This window comes from Triticum urartu, chromosome 1 (assembly GCF_003073215.2).
Source record: "Triticum urartu cultivar G1812 chromosome 1, Tu2.1, whole genome shotgun sequence".
In the NCBI taxonomy this organism is placed as follows: domain Eukaryota; kingdom Viridiplantae; phylum Streptophyta; class Magnoliopsida; order Poales; family Poaceae; genus Triticum; species Triticum urartu.
The window spans coordinates 246,762,049-246,776,033 of record NC_053022.1 but is presented as its reverse complement, the minus strand read 5'-3'; the positions used below and the strand labels follow the sequence as shown (position 1 = coordinate 246,776,033).

The 13,985-nt window shown below is 41.2% G+C and overlaps 2 protein-coding genes across 4 annotated transcripts; one reads left to right on the top strand and one right to left on the bottom strand.

The window, feature by feature from the left end:
- The first annotated feature begins 348 nt into the window (after positions 1-348).
- LOC125555675 (ras-related protein RABC2a-like) lies at positions 349-4,836 on the top strand. 3 transcript variants are annotated; one of them, XM_048718554.1, is made up of 7 exons: positions 349-745; positions 1,639-1,707; positions 2,306-2,371; positions 3,190-3,311; positions 3,496-3,624; positions 3,815-3,976; positions 4,417-4,836. In XM_048718554.1, exons 1-6 carry the CDS (start codon positions 592-594, stop codon positions 3,926-3,928), a joined length of 654 nt encoding a protein of 217 aa, XP_048574511.1. In that variant the 5' UTR covers positions 349-591; the 3' UTR covers positions 3,929-3,976; positions 4,417-4,836. The 3 variants fall into 3 exon arrangements, with proteins under 3 accessions (XP_048574511.1, XP_048574516.1, XP_048574507.1); XM_048718559.1 differs by having other exon boundaries at positions 4,346-4,836; XM_048718550.1 differs by lacking the exon at positions 4,417-4,836 and having other exon boundaries at positions 350-745; positions 3,815-4,288.
- A 40-nt stretch (positions 4,837-4,876) lies between these two features.
- LOC125555663 (protein fluG) lies at positions 4,877-13,276 on the bottom strand. Its single transcript, XM_048718543.1, has 18 exons — positions 12,903-13,276; positions 11,223-11,474; positions 10,902-10,969; positions 10,695-10,810; positions 10,486-10,591; positions 10,239-10,395; positions 10,064-10,159; positions 9,250-9,298; positions 8,495-8,757; positions 7,991-8,163; positions 7,698-7,818; positions 7,531-7,583; positions 7,319-7,448; positions 7,026-7,171; positions 6,471-6,659; positions 6,013-6,245; positions 5,269-5,411; positions 4,877-5,071 (listed from the first exon to the last, which is right to left on the bottom strand). The coding sequence occupies exons 1-18, from the start codon at positions 13,068-13,070 to the stop codon at positions 5,009-5,011; spliced, it is 2,526 nt and encodes an 841-aa protein (XP_048574500.1). The 5' UTR covers positions 13,071-13,276; the 3' UTR covers positions 4,877-5,008.
- Positions 13,277-13,985: the final 709 nt, after the last annotated feature.

The window sequence follows — 13,985 nt, the reverse complement described above, 5'->3', positions numbered from 1 at the left end:
CACACGCGTCGCCAGGTGTTGCATGACGCTAGTATAAGACGCAGTACGTATACCTGGTCTGGTTCTCTGCCGCAGCAACAACATTATTCGCCCCACCAATCATACATCCCGATTTGTATTAAAAATCATCATTCATCACTCCAAGTCAAGAAACCAACCCCACCGCACCGCGCCGATCGGGTCGGGAACCCGTCGCGTTCACCGCAACGAGCCAGAAACGCCCACCCCGACCCGACCCGATCCAGCAGGCAGGCAGGGACAAAGGCGAACACCACCCGACCCATACCATTCCAGACCCCCGCAGACTGGCGCGCATCACCATTTTCCACCCGGCGCGCGGCCGGCTGTGCCACCGCGCCACTTGGACCGGACGGAGGCTCTCGGCCCCGCGCGGCTCGTTGCCATAAACCAGCCGTCGCGCCCCACCTCACCTCTCCTCTCGCCCAGTCAAAGCCAGAGAGCACCAGCCTCAGCCTGGCTGGCGGGCTGTCTCCTCTGCCGCTGCCGCCTTCCCCTCCGCCTCTAAATCCTCCGCCCCGCCCCGCCTGACCATCGACTCGACCGGCGCCGAATCCGGGACGGCGCGGGGTGATGGGTGTGTCGCCGGTGTCGCCGGGGGGCAGCGGCGGCTACGAGTGCTCCTTCAAGATCCTCCTCATCGGGGACTCGGGCGTCGGCAAGAGCAGCCTCCTGGTCAGCTTCGTCGCCGCAGCCAACCTCGACGACGACATCGCGCCCACCATCGGTACGTCTTCTTAGTCTCACTCTCACCCCACCACCACACCACGCCACGCCACGTCCAGTCCGATCGCTCTCTTGCTCTGCTTGGTACTACCAGACTAGTACGAGGTTCAGTGTACGCTCGTCGTATTGCTTCGGAGTATATCGTGTGGTGGCAGTAGGTAGCGGATTAAGGGCACCAGCGATTCCGCCCATTTCGGTGAACGAGACCTTTTCCTTTTAAGTTTTAATTAATGCCCGAGCTGTTCTCTGCTTTTGATTCTGCTGAATTGTCTCCACTTTCTTCTTGTTTGTTGGCGTTGGCCAGGGCTGGGAGTAGTACCATATGTCCTTTACAGTTGGTCTTATATGCCACTAATAGGTTGGTCCCCATCAACCCAAATGCTTAAATGCTGAAGCTAGTATTTGGGAAGATAGGGAAAGCGATCCATGCTTGTGCAACAAAACCTGATTGCGCACTAAAGAAAAATTAGTACTCCTACTCAAGCAACCCTCTCAGAAAAGTCATTTGGACAATTTTACCTTGCACGTAATCTATGGGAATGGTCCCAACTCGGTGCCCTTATGTATTTCCTTCCCGCCACTATGTTTTCTCGCCAGTTTAGTCTTATGGCCTATGGGTGAACTCTTTGTGTTATGCAACTCAAGATTGTGTGAGAGACAGTATGTCCTGACTGGGTCAAGACCTGGCTCGTACAATTTGAAGAAAAATAATTATAGCCAACTCTAGTCTAACCCTTAGGCCCGAGACAGCAGTGCTGTTATGCTTGTGCATGCAGCTCTATATACTACAGTACTATGATTTTCACACCATCACAATTTTATTCTATAAATTGCACGCTCTTTTGGATTATATACTTCACATGTCTTATAATTTTGTTTCACATTGATTGCCAGGAGTTGATTTCAAAATCAAGTTTCTTACTGTTGGTGGAAAGAAACTGAAGCTGACTATATGGGATACTGGTGAGTTCACAATTTCCTCTCATTCTCCGACTGTTCAAGTATGGTCTTTCGCAGTAGGAACTGGCACAAATAAGTCCTAACTTCAAGTAAGCGGTCGTGTATGCAAGACTTTTATGTTCCAAGAACAAGTGGTTGGAATTTGCTCATAGAGACGCAACAATGTTTTAATATGCCAAAAACTACCAGGAGTTGCTACAAGCACCAACTAGAGCAGAAAATAGCAATAAAGATCATCTCAGAAAAAAGATAGACAATAAGCATGGAAAATTCCTAGATTTAGCTTGCTAGTCATCTTGCCCTCCCATCCTTCTCTGCCATCATTACTTCAAGCATTTATAAGATACTTTATTATTTGGGTGCACCCATCATGTTACTCCCTTTCTCCTGACATCATCTCGACCAGAGGTTCCATCCTTATGAGTTTATAACCCCACTCAGTGCTGTCCTAAAGAATAATTTAGAGCTGCACCATATTACCTACTCTTCACGACAGTAGTACTACTGGAAGGTGTCTTAGTTATCTGTAAACAGAGTAAATTATGACATGGTGTCTACAATATTTTAAATGTTCTACAAGTCATTTTCTGTTGTTTTGCAGCTGGCCAGGAGAGGTTTAGGACAATCACTAGTTCTTACTATAGAGGTGCTCAAGGAATTATTCTAGGTAAAAAAAATGTTCTTAGTTGTTTTTGAGTTCTTACATATACTGTTGTTCTAAGATGATGTCAAATTTTCTCACTCGGAGATTAGATATTCGGGATATGCCATAGAACTTTTTAGGTTGGTCTATTGAATCGTTCCGTTAATATACTCACCAGTAGGTCAGCTACTTAGTGCTACATTATGTAGATCATTTTTTTCTGTAGCACAGTTTTCTTGCATTTCCCTTTGTATTCATGATTTCTCCATTGATGAACCCAAATCAACTCTGTTACTTGCAATGCATGGAATTATGAGAAGTTGGTGACCACAAGGATGCACCCTTCCATCAAACGAGAAATATTTTTCATTATTTTGTGGATACTTCTTTCTATGTGTATGCATGGACAATCTTATTAGTTAAGAGTATCTTATTTACTCATGTTTGAGCGCCGCTAGGCTAGCGGCTTCTGTGCTCGCTCAGCCCACCTGGGTTTGAGGCTTGGCCTCTAGGCGGTGCCTCATTGTTGTTCTTCTAAATAAAAAAATGCCACAGGTGCTAGTGCATGCTGGTCAAGATTTTTTTTATTGCTGATGTTTTGATCAGTGTAAATTATATATCTAGCGAAACGTGGAACCTTTGATCATACTTCACAATAATTTAGTTGCTACTAATCACTTGGTCATGGCGAATATGAAAGCATGTGCTTAGGTTAACGATGGCAAATATTGATTAGCTTGTGTAGTGCTAAATTATCTTGAGAATTATGGTCCTTTGTGTATTATGTTTTTCATGCTATAAAGTGGATTAAGGTCTAATATCTTATAGTATTTTACTCATAGTATATGACGTCGCGAAGAGAGAGAGCTTCACAAATTTGGGTGATGTATGGACTAAGGAGATAGACTCAAACTCATCAAACAAAGACTGCATAAAAATGCTTGTTGGAAACAAAGTTGATAAGGTACCATTTTTTTCCAAATAGAAATTGTTATTTTTCCTGAATATTTTGTTCCAAACTTGTTATTTCTTTCCAAACCTAAATTGCTTTTTCTACACAACTTTATATCAATTCAGGAAATCACTCATGGGTCAAGTAGACATAGATTCAGTTGTTAGCTTTAATTTTGATGGTCCCATCTTTGCAGGATGATGAGAGAACAGTCACAAGAGAAGAAGGTCTTGCCTTCGCACAAGAATCTGGATGTCTGTTTCTTGAGAGCAGTGCAAAAACTCGAGAAAACGTCGAGAATTGTTTTGAAGAACTTGTGCTAAAGGTAAAGACTCCAGAGATACTGTGCCCCACAACCTTAGACTCTAGAGTCTTTTATACAATTAAGATGCAAACACATGGGAACACAACTGAAGAACTTAGTTGCATTTTCAGTTTCGTGGTTGCTTTTTCTTCAAGTAGGCAAGCCCCTAGCTACATGAATCACAAACAGACTCAGTTTTGCCGTCGTGCAGATCCTTGAGGTTCCAAGTCTCCTGGAGGAAGGCTCGTCATCGGTTGTCAAGAGGAACATTCTGAAAAAGCAACAGGAAAGTCATGCAAAGTATGGTGGTAGATGCTGTCAATAGATCCATGACGTATGATTGAGCTCGCTATCTATGGTCATCGTATCGCAGGCAAGTTCGTGATACCCAAACTGTAGGTTCTCGTTGTACATGAGTTGTGTCTAAACAACCTGTGAGTAGAAAAGGTGGGGAAATTGGGGAAAGTAAGTACAGTACTCCCTCCGTCCCATAATATAATAGCGTTTTCGACACTACACTAGTGTCGAAAACGCTCTTATATTATGGGACCTAGTGTCGGAAACGCTATTATATTATGGGACGGAGGGGTTAGTTTGTAAGGTTATGGAGAGTGGTTAAAATTGGTTTGTACAAAGGGAACACAATGTCTATTCTTGCTGTCTAATTAGGTATAATTTGCGCAAATTGCTTTGTCCCGGGGATGAGACAGACCTTCCCTACTTTCTTGATTCTTGATGTTAGCGACTGTTGCATGGACGGCACTGAAGGTTTATTGTCAAGATGTGCGCATTCTGCTCTTTTGATAATTCCAGCAAACAAAAGATTACCCTGGAGGGTAGGCCCTTGATGAACAGGACACTCCTGGATGATGCAAGCCAAAGGGCCAGGGGAAGTAAAGAGGCCATCGTTTCCTTCGTGCATTTTCCAGATTTCCCAGCAAACAAAGATATGTCCATGGAGCGTTAGTTTTTCAGGATTCAGCCACAGGTGCCGAAGAGCCCAGGGGTTATAGATCAATGTTTTCGAGCCAGGAGTTCACTTGACAGTGAAAGAAATTGGAAGCATTACTTGACTAAACTGAACCCTAACGGCAAATTGATGTTGGATTTTTGCTCGGCATCTTTGTTCCACTTATGCTGCTGTGGAGGCACAGCCTATATTTAAGCGGTTGTAACATATGTGATTTTTTGGTTCAAGTGCCAAAGGCATCAAGTGCTACCTTTTCCGTTGGATGTTTTGTCAGAAAAAAAGAATGTCCAATGACAGATTTCATATTCTAAAAGCACTTTATTATTAACTGAAAAAACACCAACGACTGCAAATCCAGTGATGAGAATCAGTAATTCATGGGCAACATTATTTGTCGGCTTAACGAGAAAGTGGTCTTGAGACAAGTATTCTGTCTTAGTAACGGTGAATGAGATCGCCAAATGCCCCAGGGTTCTTCGAGTAGTGATCAATCTCAGCCTGCAAAAAGATAGAACCAAAGATGTTAGCCACGCTCGTGCTTTCATTATATTTCTGAAAATTCTGTCGAGTTATATCATGTGAAGAAAAATAATACTCCCTCCAATCCATAATAAGTGTCGTGGTTTTAGTTCACAAATTTGAACTAAACCACGACACTTACTATAGGTCGGAGGGAGTAACTTACGAGTACTAACCTTGCGCACAGCGATAATGGCTGTAATAAGCTTATCGCCGATTAGCTCATGCAAAGTTTTGTCTGCAGCAAGTGATTCTACAGATTCCAGAAGGTCCTGTGGTAGCCTTTTAAGTTTGGTAGCATAATCTGCAGGATTTGATTCTGGAAGAGACACAAGACACATGTGACATTTGCAGACAGTCTCTGAGGAAACCAAAAGCTAGTCGGCAGAAAAAAAGTTACAATAAAATAATCTAATTCCAGACATATAACATAACATTTTTAGGGGCATACCGGATCCATTAGGCACATAAGGTATAGTAATGTGTTAGATTATTGATTAGCAGTTTTAACGATAATGAAGAACTCCGACTTCTTCTCACTACATTGACACAGCATCTACCATGTCTCAAAATCTCATCCAGTTGACTCGCAGCTCAACAAACAAAGATGACAAATCTGACTGAATAGTACTAGCCTGATGTGGCTTTCCTTTTATCAAGCTAGGAATTTCATTTTGATTTGATATTATGTGGGCATAATACATGTGCATTGTGTCTATGTCATGATGGTTTTTCCCAGAATTTTCAGGACCTTTAGATGTGTTTTTCGACAACTTTCTATCATGGTGTACATGTTCCTGCAAGGATCACCGCACATGCTCAATATGTTCCTAGGGCATTTTCAGACATGGTAGGACGACAAATATGAGTAATGCATGAGAGTAAGGTAAAAAGGTCAAGCAATGAAATTCTTTTCATACCAATTGGTTCAGGCAACTTAAGGCCTTTCCTAAGTCCATCAATCCCAGCAGCGACAATAGCAGCAAGCCCCAAGTGTGGATTTGCGCACCCATCAAATGATTTAATTTCGAAGTTGCTGACCATGTCGAGAGGCACACCAGGTGGGCATGCGGTTCTCAATGGAGCCTCCCGGTTTTCTTTCCCCCAGCATAGGTAAGCTCCACTCCATGTATTTGGCTGAATTCGATCGTAGCTACATATAGAGAAGCCAATAATGACGATCGTTAAAATGGCTACTTTGATGTTCTGGCATTTCTCCAACAAGTAGCAAACTGTGTTATCCAGATTCAAGATAATAAAAATACGTTGACATCCTCTAAGTACCAGAGAGTATGCAAGAAAACAAGTACCAAAATGAGTTATCAAAGTTATTATCGAACTAAGGCGTATTCTTGGAAGCTTTTCTGGAAGATGTTACCTGTTAGGGTGAGGAGCAGTAAATGCCAAGATTGATGGAAGATGATGGTATACTCCAGCAAGGAACTGTTCTCCAACGTTTGACATTCCATAGTGGATGTATTCATTTGATCCCATAAAAACATTCTGATCATTCTTCCATAAACTCAGATGCACATGGGAGCCCGATCCAATATCATTCAGGTCAGGTCTGTGTCCAGCAGAACAAATCATCAGCTACCAGAAAGGCAAGTTTAACTTGATTGACAATTTTTTTTTTCAAATCACACATGTTTGGTGATCTGGTACTGCTAAAACCTAATATTTACATGATGCATCAGAGTATAACATAGGAATATCAGCAACTGGAAGTTTTATTTGATCAACTCTAGCTCATTTCAGTTTTCTTCTAATCTTCCAAGTAAATATTCAATTCTTTCACAAGCCAGTAATGTTGTCTGGATACACTGTCTGGTGTTCATGTATGATTTGCTGTTAACACAAAACAGTGTACGCAATAAACTTCCAACTATAAAGCATGCTAATGTAAAAACAGAGTGTAGATCCATTGACTTACTTTGGAAGAAACGTTGCTATCAACCCATGCTTTCGAGCAACAGATTTAATAATCTCACGAGCATATATCAAATTGTCAGCAGCAAGAGTGCACAGGACATACTTCAAGGCAACCTCGAACTGCCCTTTTCCAGCTTCGGCATGCAGCTTTTATATTTTTTGAGCAAGAAAGTGGATGTAAACATGGAAAAAACGATCGATCAGTAAGTCATGACATATAATCAAAAAGGTAAACAGTTTGATATGTAACATCATGAGTTTTGACATCTTTTTGGTGGTAAAATAACGTCTTACCTGCTCAACCACAATATTTGCCACTTTAAGAGAAGAATACACTTCTTGTAGTATAGATGAGGCACCATCAAATGATGAGGTTGAGCAGTAACTGCTATTATCATATGGAACCCAACGCTCATGTCCCTCACTGTAGAGTTTTTAGATTTGGGTCACATAGAGAAAAACATGGCCTTTAGCATAATTTATTTTGCAGAGTCAGGAAAAGCTACCTTACTAATTTTCTGCGGAGATAAAATTCATTCTCAAAACCTGCCTTCATTGTCTACAAAAAACAAACAACTAAGCATAAATACAAAAACTAGTCCACATACAGAACTCATGAGACAAAAATGATCGTCACAAAGTTATGTAGGCAAAATTCTGGGTTTATTCTTACCACATTGAATTCATCCAGCAGAACTTTTGTGACTTTCCTTAAGGCATATCTAGGACAGTATTCCCAGGCTTCTCCAGGCCTAATTTGCATGTCAGCTATCACCATTTCCTCACGTGTTGACCTTGCAATGTGAGTACACTATCATTAGTTCAATGATGCCTTAATAAGTTCAGAGAATTGACCTACTGTTAACAAACAAGAAACTATTCATATACGTACAATACTAAGTTATGGGATTCTAAGGGATGGTCCGATACAAAGTACAGAGCAAGCGTTAAATGAATTAACTTTACCATGGGAGTCTCAAAAGTGTTGACATATCTGGCATAAGCCTGATCTCGCCTACACCAGTAAGGTTTGTTCCATCAGCTGGGCCGTCACAGAAGGAAGTCATTCCCATTGATGCAAAAGTCAGGCCGACACCCTTATTCCTTGCAATCTCATAAAACCTTCCGGCTGGGACAACCTGAAAGTGAAGTTCTATTTTCTCAAAATTGGATTGGTATTAGCAATTCTAAAAACAATGCCGTTGTTCAGGTGGGTGAACTGACCGTCAACACAGTCAACACCATGCAATTATCAGTAGTTTTATACATGCCAAGTTGACCATCTACTGAAACGGAACAACTTGTATGCAATCTTCAAACAAAGTTCATGCTAACTATTGTGTCTACTTGGTAGTTTATTTAAGACAATTTTCTAAAAGAGAATTTTTGGTCCACGAAAAAAGAGAGAAATGATCAGTGAGATTGTGAGAAAACTACATCCATAATGTAAACAATGCAGCATGTGCTTACGCGGCATCTATGTTGGCCTGAAGCATCATTCCAGACGATGCGAACAAAAAGCACATCTTGCTCAACACAAGATGATGCTATCCTATTGTCAGCTATCGTTTTCTGGTGAATTGACCCATTGGCAACGTTCAACTTGTACAGATCCGATGCATTTCTTCTAAAGATGTCCTCAACTGCATCTATAGCTTCCTGAATGCTAAGATCACCATCTTCACATGCAGCTGATAGGACACGGTAAACAACATCACGTGCCCTCCTGGATCCTGCAAATCAGTACAAACTATATATTATCACTTAAAATCAACAACTAAATGGACACGCTTGTGTGGTTTTCAGATAACTTTCCTTATGTGCACTACTTATTTATATACTCCCTCCACTACAAAATACATGCCGCAGTCTTCAAGATGTAACTTCGACGCTATTTTTCATATGACATATGTTAGTAAAAAAATTGAAATTATTTTTTCATGAACTAAACAACCTTTTGTTAATTAGTTGTCAAAGATAGAAAGGGTTGACTGTACAATTTTTAGGAAATCATGTTTTGGAACAGAGGTAGTATATCTGAAGGTCTAGATCTTGTGCCAAATCTGTCTGTTCTTTTGTATTTTTATATTGGTCCAAAAGTTTGTTTTCCTACTATGAGAGGATACTATTTAAACTACTTCATTTATGATAATATAGCTAACGTTTGTACTGACGTACAATGATCTCTCATCATCTTATGAAAGGGTTAAAACTGATTATTGTACCTAGATAGTATGTCTCCGGAAAAGCATATCCATCTGAACTAAACATGACCTGCCAATGGTTAACAATTAACAAATAAAAATATCATGTGCATAGTATCTCCAGAAGCAAAAGAAACTGAGAATGAACATATGTGACTGACAATGAGACATACATCAAGAGTGCTATTAGAGAGGAAATTGAAGAGTAACTATTTCAAACAAGATAGTAAATCAGATGCATTGGAAGAGCAAAAATAAGAGAGAGATTCTCAAACCTAAAATAAAGTCAACAGTAATCTATATTAAGCAACGAATACTGCTCGGACCTGGAATCTGGGACCATGTGTGCTGTAATTTTTCGTTCAAGAACATGGACGTACGTGTGTAGTAATCTCTGTGTCTAATGGTCTCCTTCCAGTAAAGAAAGTGACATTTTGGGATACGTGCAGTCAAACTTTCTTGACTTTGGCTATTGATATCTCTATGACTATTGAGGGTCTCCAAATGAACATATGAAAACAAATATATGAGTATATTCATCTGAGGAAGTATTTTTGTAATATTATAATGTTACTAAATCTTATCAGTAAACTGCATTATCAATGTAGAGTTATGGAGATCACGTCAGTGTCCACAATAGCAATCTTTGTCACTGGAAGGAGTACTATGGCAAAAACGTAGATGTGGTGGCACAGTGGAGGATAATACGTTATTGAGTTGTGGAGAATATTAATTAGTTCAGTTTTTCTGCACCATGGAAAAGCAAAATCTGTTTTCATATTAATAACTTCTTCAGATTCTATATAAATAATTATCCATATGACGGATATGGTACCTTGTTTATGGGAGCTAGCTCCAGAAGCTCTTTAAGTGATGAGACCATTCCTTGAACACTTAGTTTTGGAATTGCCAAACCAAAATCAAGATAGACCTGTTTGCGGATTGTGTATGATGATTAACATAAATCAAAACTGAATAGGTGAATAAATGCACAAAGACGAGGCTCCAACCTGGGAGTAAACAGATGCAAGATAGGATGCTTCCTTAGAATATGGATAAGAAGCATGTAAAAGGACTAACTGACACTTGGTGAATCTTTCATCCTCAAGAACAGCACGGAGATGTAGAGGATTGCACTTCCGCAAGTCCAGGTCTTTATCTCCAAAGCTGAAATTGTGTAGAACATGTATATACTTGAGATATTGACATGACCAGACAGGAAAGTGCTTTCACAAAATCTAAAATGCCAGTCATTACCCTGTGTGAATCTGCATTGGTAAGTGACACTGCACAGCAATATCAAGACTACGAGTAAATAGATAGTCGATGAGGCTCTTATTTGTAATCCGAAGAGGTCTTTGCCCTGAAAAGTATGGAGTATAAGCAGAAAATAGATCTTAAAATCATAGGTTACATGTTTTATCTGTTTACACATTTCTCCCTCCCAGTAGAGAAAATATGTTCACCTGTTAGCTCCTTACGAAGACCATCCTCTGCATCTGTCTTGCTAACACATGGATCAATCTCTAAGCCACTTCTGTATGCAGCAATGCTTTTCAACCCAACAATTTTGCTGGCAACTGTGAGAAATTAGTCAAGGATGTCCATGTAGTTGAAAGAACAAACAGAAAAAAACAACCAGTTTGTCCCAAATAAAAAATTCTGGAGGATATGATTTGAGCTTAGCCACAAAAGTTTCAGTGAATGAGTCCAACGTCCAGCTTGATCCACTGAATGAATCCTGAAAGAAGTAACTAATTTCATCACTAGCTAATCATAATCTTTACCTTGATACAGTATATTAGAATAAGTTAGCAACTGCAAAGGAAATACGTCAGCATAGAACTGAATCATAATCTTTACCTTGATACAGTATATTAGAATAAGTTAGCAACTGCAAAGGAAATACGTCAACATACAACTGAATCATAATCTAGTTATTGCAAGGGTGGCCCAAAAACCCTTTATCATTGACTCGAGAGAGGGAGACTCACGTCGTTAATAATCGTCTCCGCCAGCCATTCGATTCTCAGAACTCTGCCAACTGTGGGAACAAATTCCTTGTGGGCTTCCAGCTCAAGCATTTTATCAAATGCTAGGCCATCGTCCACGAGGATCGCGGATATATTGGCAGCTTGGAAGCATTTTGAGCTGATAGACGACAACCCTTGGGCCTTTCTGAACTCTTCCACCTTGTCAAGCGAGGCTTCACAGCCGTACAATGCGGCGATGTCCTTGATGCTTCTCTGCATTCAATGATATTTCAAGGATGTCATGAGTTGCTGAAAATCTATCCTTAGATACCATGCAATAATTGTGGAATAAGCAACATGGAACAGTATTCCTATTTCTAGACAGAAGAGCAGCATTTGGAAATTGGAACCACAGAAAAGTTACTGGCACGTAAGAGATGGACAGAGCACTGAACAGATGGCCCACATCACATGACGGCGTGAACATCTTAAGCTGAGAAGCAAGAAGCATGCCAAATAACCCCAGCACCTCCCATGGGTCCAGCAGCGTGCCATTAAAAGCACACACGCCCATCCATGGAATGGACCTCACAGCAGGGCAAAGAGACGGAGCAAAAGGTCTACTGCACCCCACCGCACTGCACCCCACCATACAATGGCGATTGGCCAAAGCAGGCATAAAGCTGGCGATCTCTGCCGTGCCACCAGTTAAAGGAAAAAAGACGAACTCATTCATCCGCATATTCTGCCCAGTCAGTAGTAACTAACGGATCGAACATGGTGTCATTATAGACATTAAATAACTAAATATGGACTCATTATCATGTGCCCTCCAAAACCACCAGCTATGCTTGAAGTATGTGTTTTCTTAATCTTACAACATCCCGCGGTCTTATTTAGAATAAAAATCATGCGATATGCCACTTAAATATTTAAATTTTAGTATACTGTTTGTACTTAAGTATGTCTAATGATAGTTTATATGCGTACATGTTTCGAATGTCAAAAATATAGTTTCTCTATATTATTTACGTGATTAATATATAATCCACATATTTATGTATAGTTTCTCTAAACACGTGCATGGTATATTCATGCGCATTTTCTACATATATGCCGCATCATATATGTAAACAGTGCATGATCCGTGTTAAAAAAAAAGTGCATGATCTAGTGGAATGACCAAACCAAGATTTGAAAGCAATGATAACATTGACTAGAATGATACATTTCCTTATTTTCCTCCATGTTTTAATGGCACTATAATTTACCTCCTTATTTGCCAAATGGAAAGTCCATAGTAGCCCTACATAATCATTGACAACATCTTACCCCCACAAGAGGTAAAAGTAATACTATTAGCCATGGGATCATGTGAATGTAAGGGCTCATATCGATTTGGGCCCATCTTGAAAGAGCGACAAAATTTTAGAGCACATGGCCTATTTGTAAATCAACCCGTCAACACGTATAGGACCCTGATAAGACAGGCCAAAGTACACCTAACTACTCTATGGCCGACACAATCTAGCACACACTCCACTGACTTTGGAAAAAGAAAATGTTGCGATCTCGAGCAGGATGCAAGCAAGACGGCGCGGTGGAGGATGGCCAGCCGGGGAGTGGATAAGCACAGCGGCGGCGTGAAGCGAAGCAAGCGTGCGTGTGGTCAGTCAGTCGGTTACCGTAGTACAGTAGTACCTTGAAGGAGAGGGAGTGAGGAGCGAAGGCGAGCGCGTCGCCGTCGGCCTCGGAGAAGCAGCGGAGGAAGGGGAGGGAGGAGGCCGTGTCGACGAGGTTGTGCGCGTGCGCGTCCACCGCCGGCGTCTCCTCCACCGCGCGTCGCAGCTCCGCGTACCTGGCCTCCATGCTCCGCCGCCGGTCGCTCGCTCGCTCGCTCGCTCAGCCGGGGAGTGGTGGGAGATTTTCCGGGGGCGGCGCCTTCTTGTTTGACCGTGGGAAACCCCGAACGATCTTGCGTGTCTGGGAACGGTGTATTGTACTATTGCAAATGGAGACTCGGAGGAGAGAGGGTTTTTTATGCAGGAAGTGGGCGCTCCGCGACGCAGGCGCGGCACAACTACCGGTCAGTCTACTCCTGCCGCTGCTCTGCTCGGCTCGGCTCGGCTAGTGACAAGCGGGGGTCGATGTGGCGATGGAATGGGAGGCTGCCTGTCCTGTGGGACCCACTTGTCAGTTGAGCTAGTGGTTTGGTGGACGTGTACTCTATCTTATTTCGATGAACGTGTTATCTATCTTCTAGGCAAACATTGCCACAAGCATTTATTTTTTTATTTTTATTTTTAAAAGAAGAAAGATGAACAAATGTGTCTACATACATACTTCATCCTTTCTGATTTATATGGCTCAACTCAAACATCTCACCAAGGATAGATAATGAATGATGGAATAATTTTGATATTTTGCAAAAATACTCAATTAATGCGCTCGTTTTCATCAAACAATTGTGTGAACCAATGCATTAATTGCAATGCATGCATGCATGACCAATAAATGACTAAAACTTTTACTACATGTATGGCCTCTTTTGGTTCATAAGATAGGATTATCATAGGAATAGGAATCTTGTAGGAAATGAGATGACATGTATCTCAAATCTTATAAGTAGGAATAGGAAACAAGATATCATTTGGTTGACACCAAAAGAATTTTCCCATTGAGTCTAGGCTCTTTTTTATTTTTCTATGAAATATGGAGGATAGGAACCAATCCTATGTAGGAATAGGAATCCATTCCTATGAATCAAAGGGCTCTAAAGGAAAA

What these genes read in the sequence shown, in the direction of transcription:
- LOC125555675 (XM_048718554.1), top strand. Translation starts at nt 592, where the DNA reads ATGGGTGTGTCGCCGGTGTCGCCGGGGGGCAGCGGCGGCTACGAGTGC. An exon ending in GCTGACTATATGGGATACTG is followed by an intron (nt 1,708 to 2,305) that starts GTGAGTTCACAA and finishes GTTGTTTTGCAG; the next exon opens with CTGGCCAGGAGAGGTTTAGG. An exon ending in TTGAAGAACTTGTGCTAAAG is followed by an intron (nt 3,625 to 3,814) that starts GTAAAGACTCCA and finishes GCCGTCGTGCAG; the next exon opens with ATCCTTGAGGTTCCAAGTCT.
- LOC125555663 (XM_048718543.1), bottom strand. Translation starts at nt 13,070, where the DNA reads ATGGAGGCCAGGTACGCGGAGCTGCGACGCGCGGTGGAGGAGACGCCG. An exon ending in TTGCATCTGTTTACTCCCAG is followed by an intron (nt 10,160 to 10,238) that starts GTTGGAGCCTCG and finishes ATCCGCAAACAG; the next exon opens with GTCTATCTTGATTTTGGTTT. An exon ending in ATAGCAACGTTTCTTCCAAA is followed by an intron (nt 6,660 to 7,025) that starts GTAAGTCAATGG and finishes TGCTGGACACAG; the next exon opens with ACCTGACCTGAATGATATTG.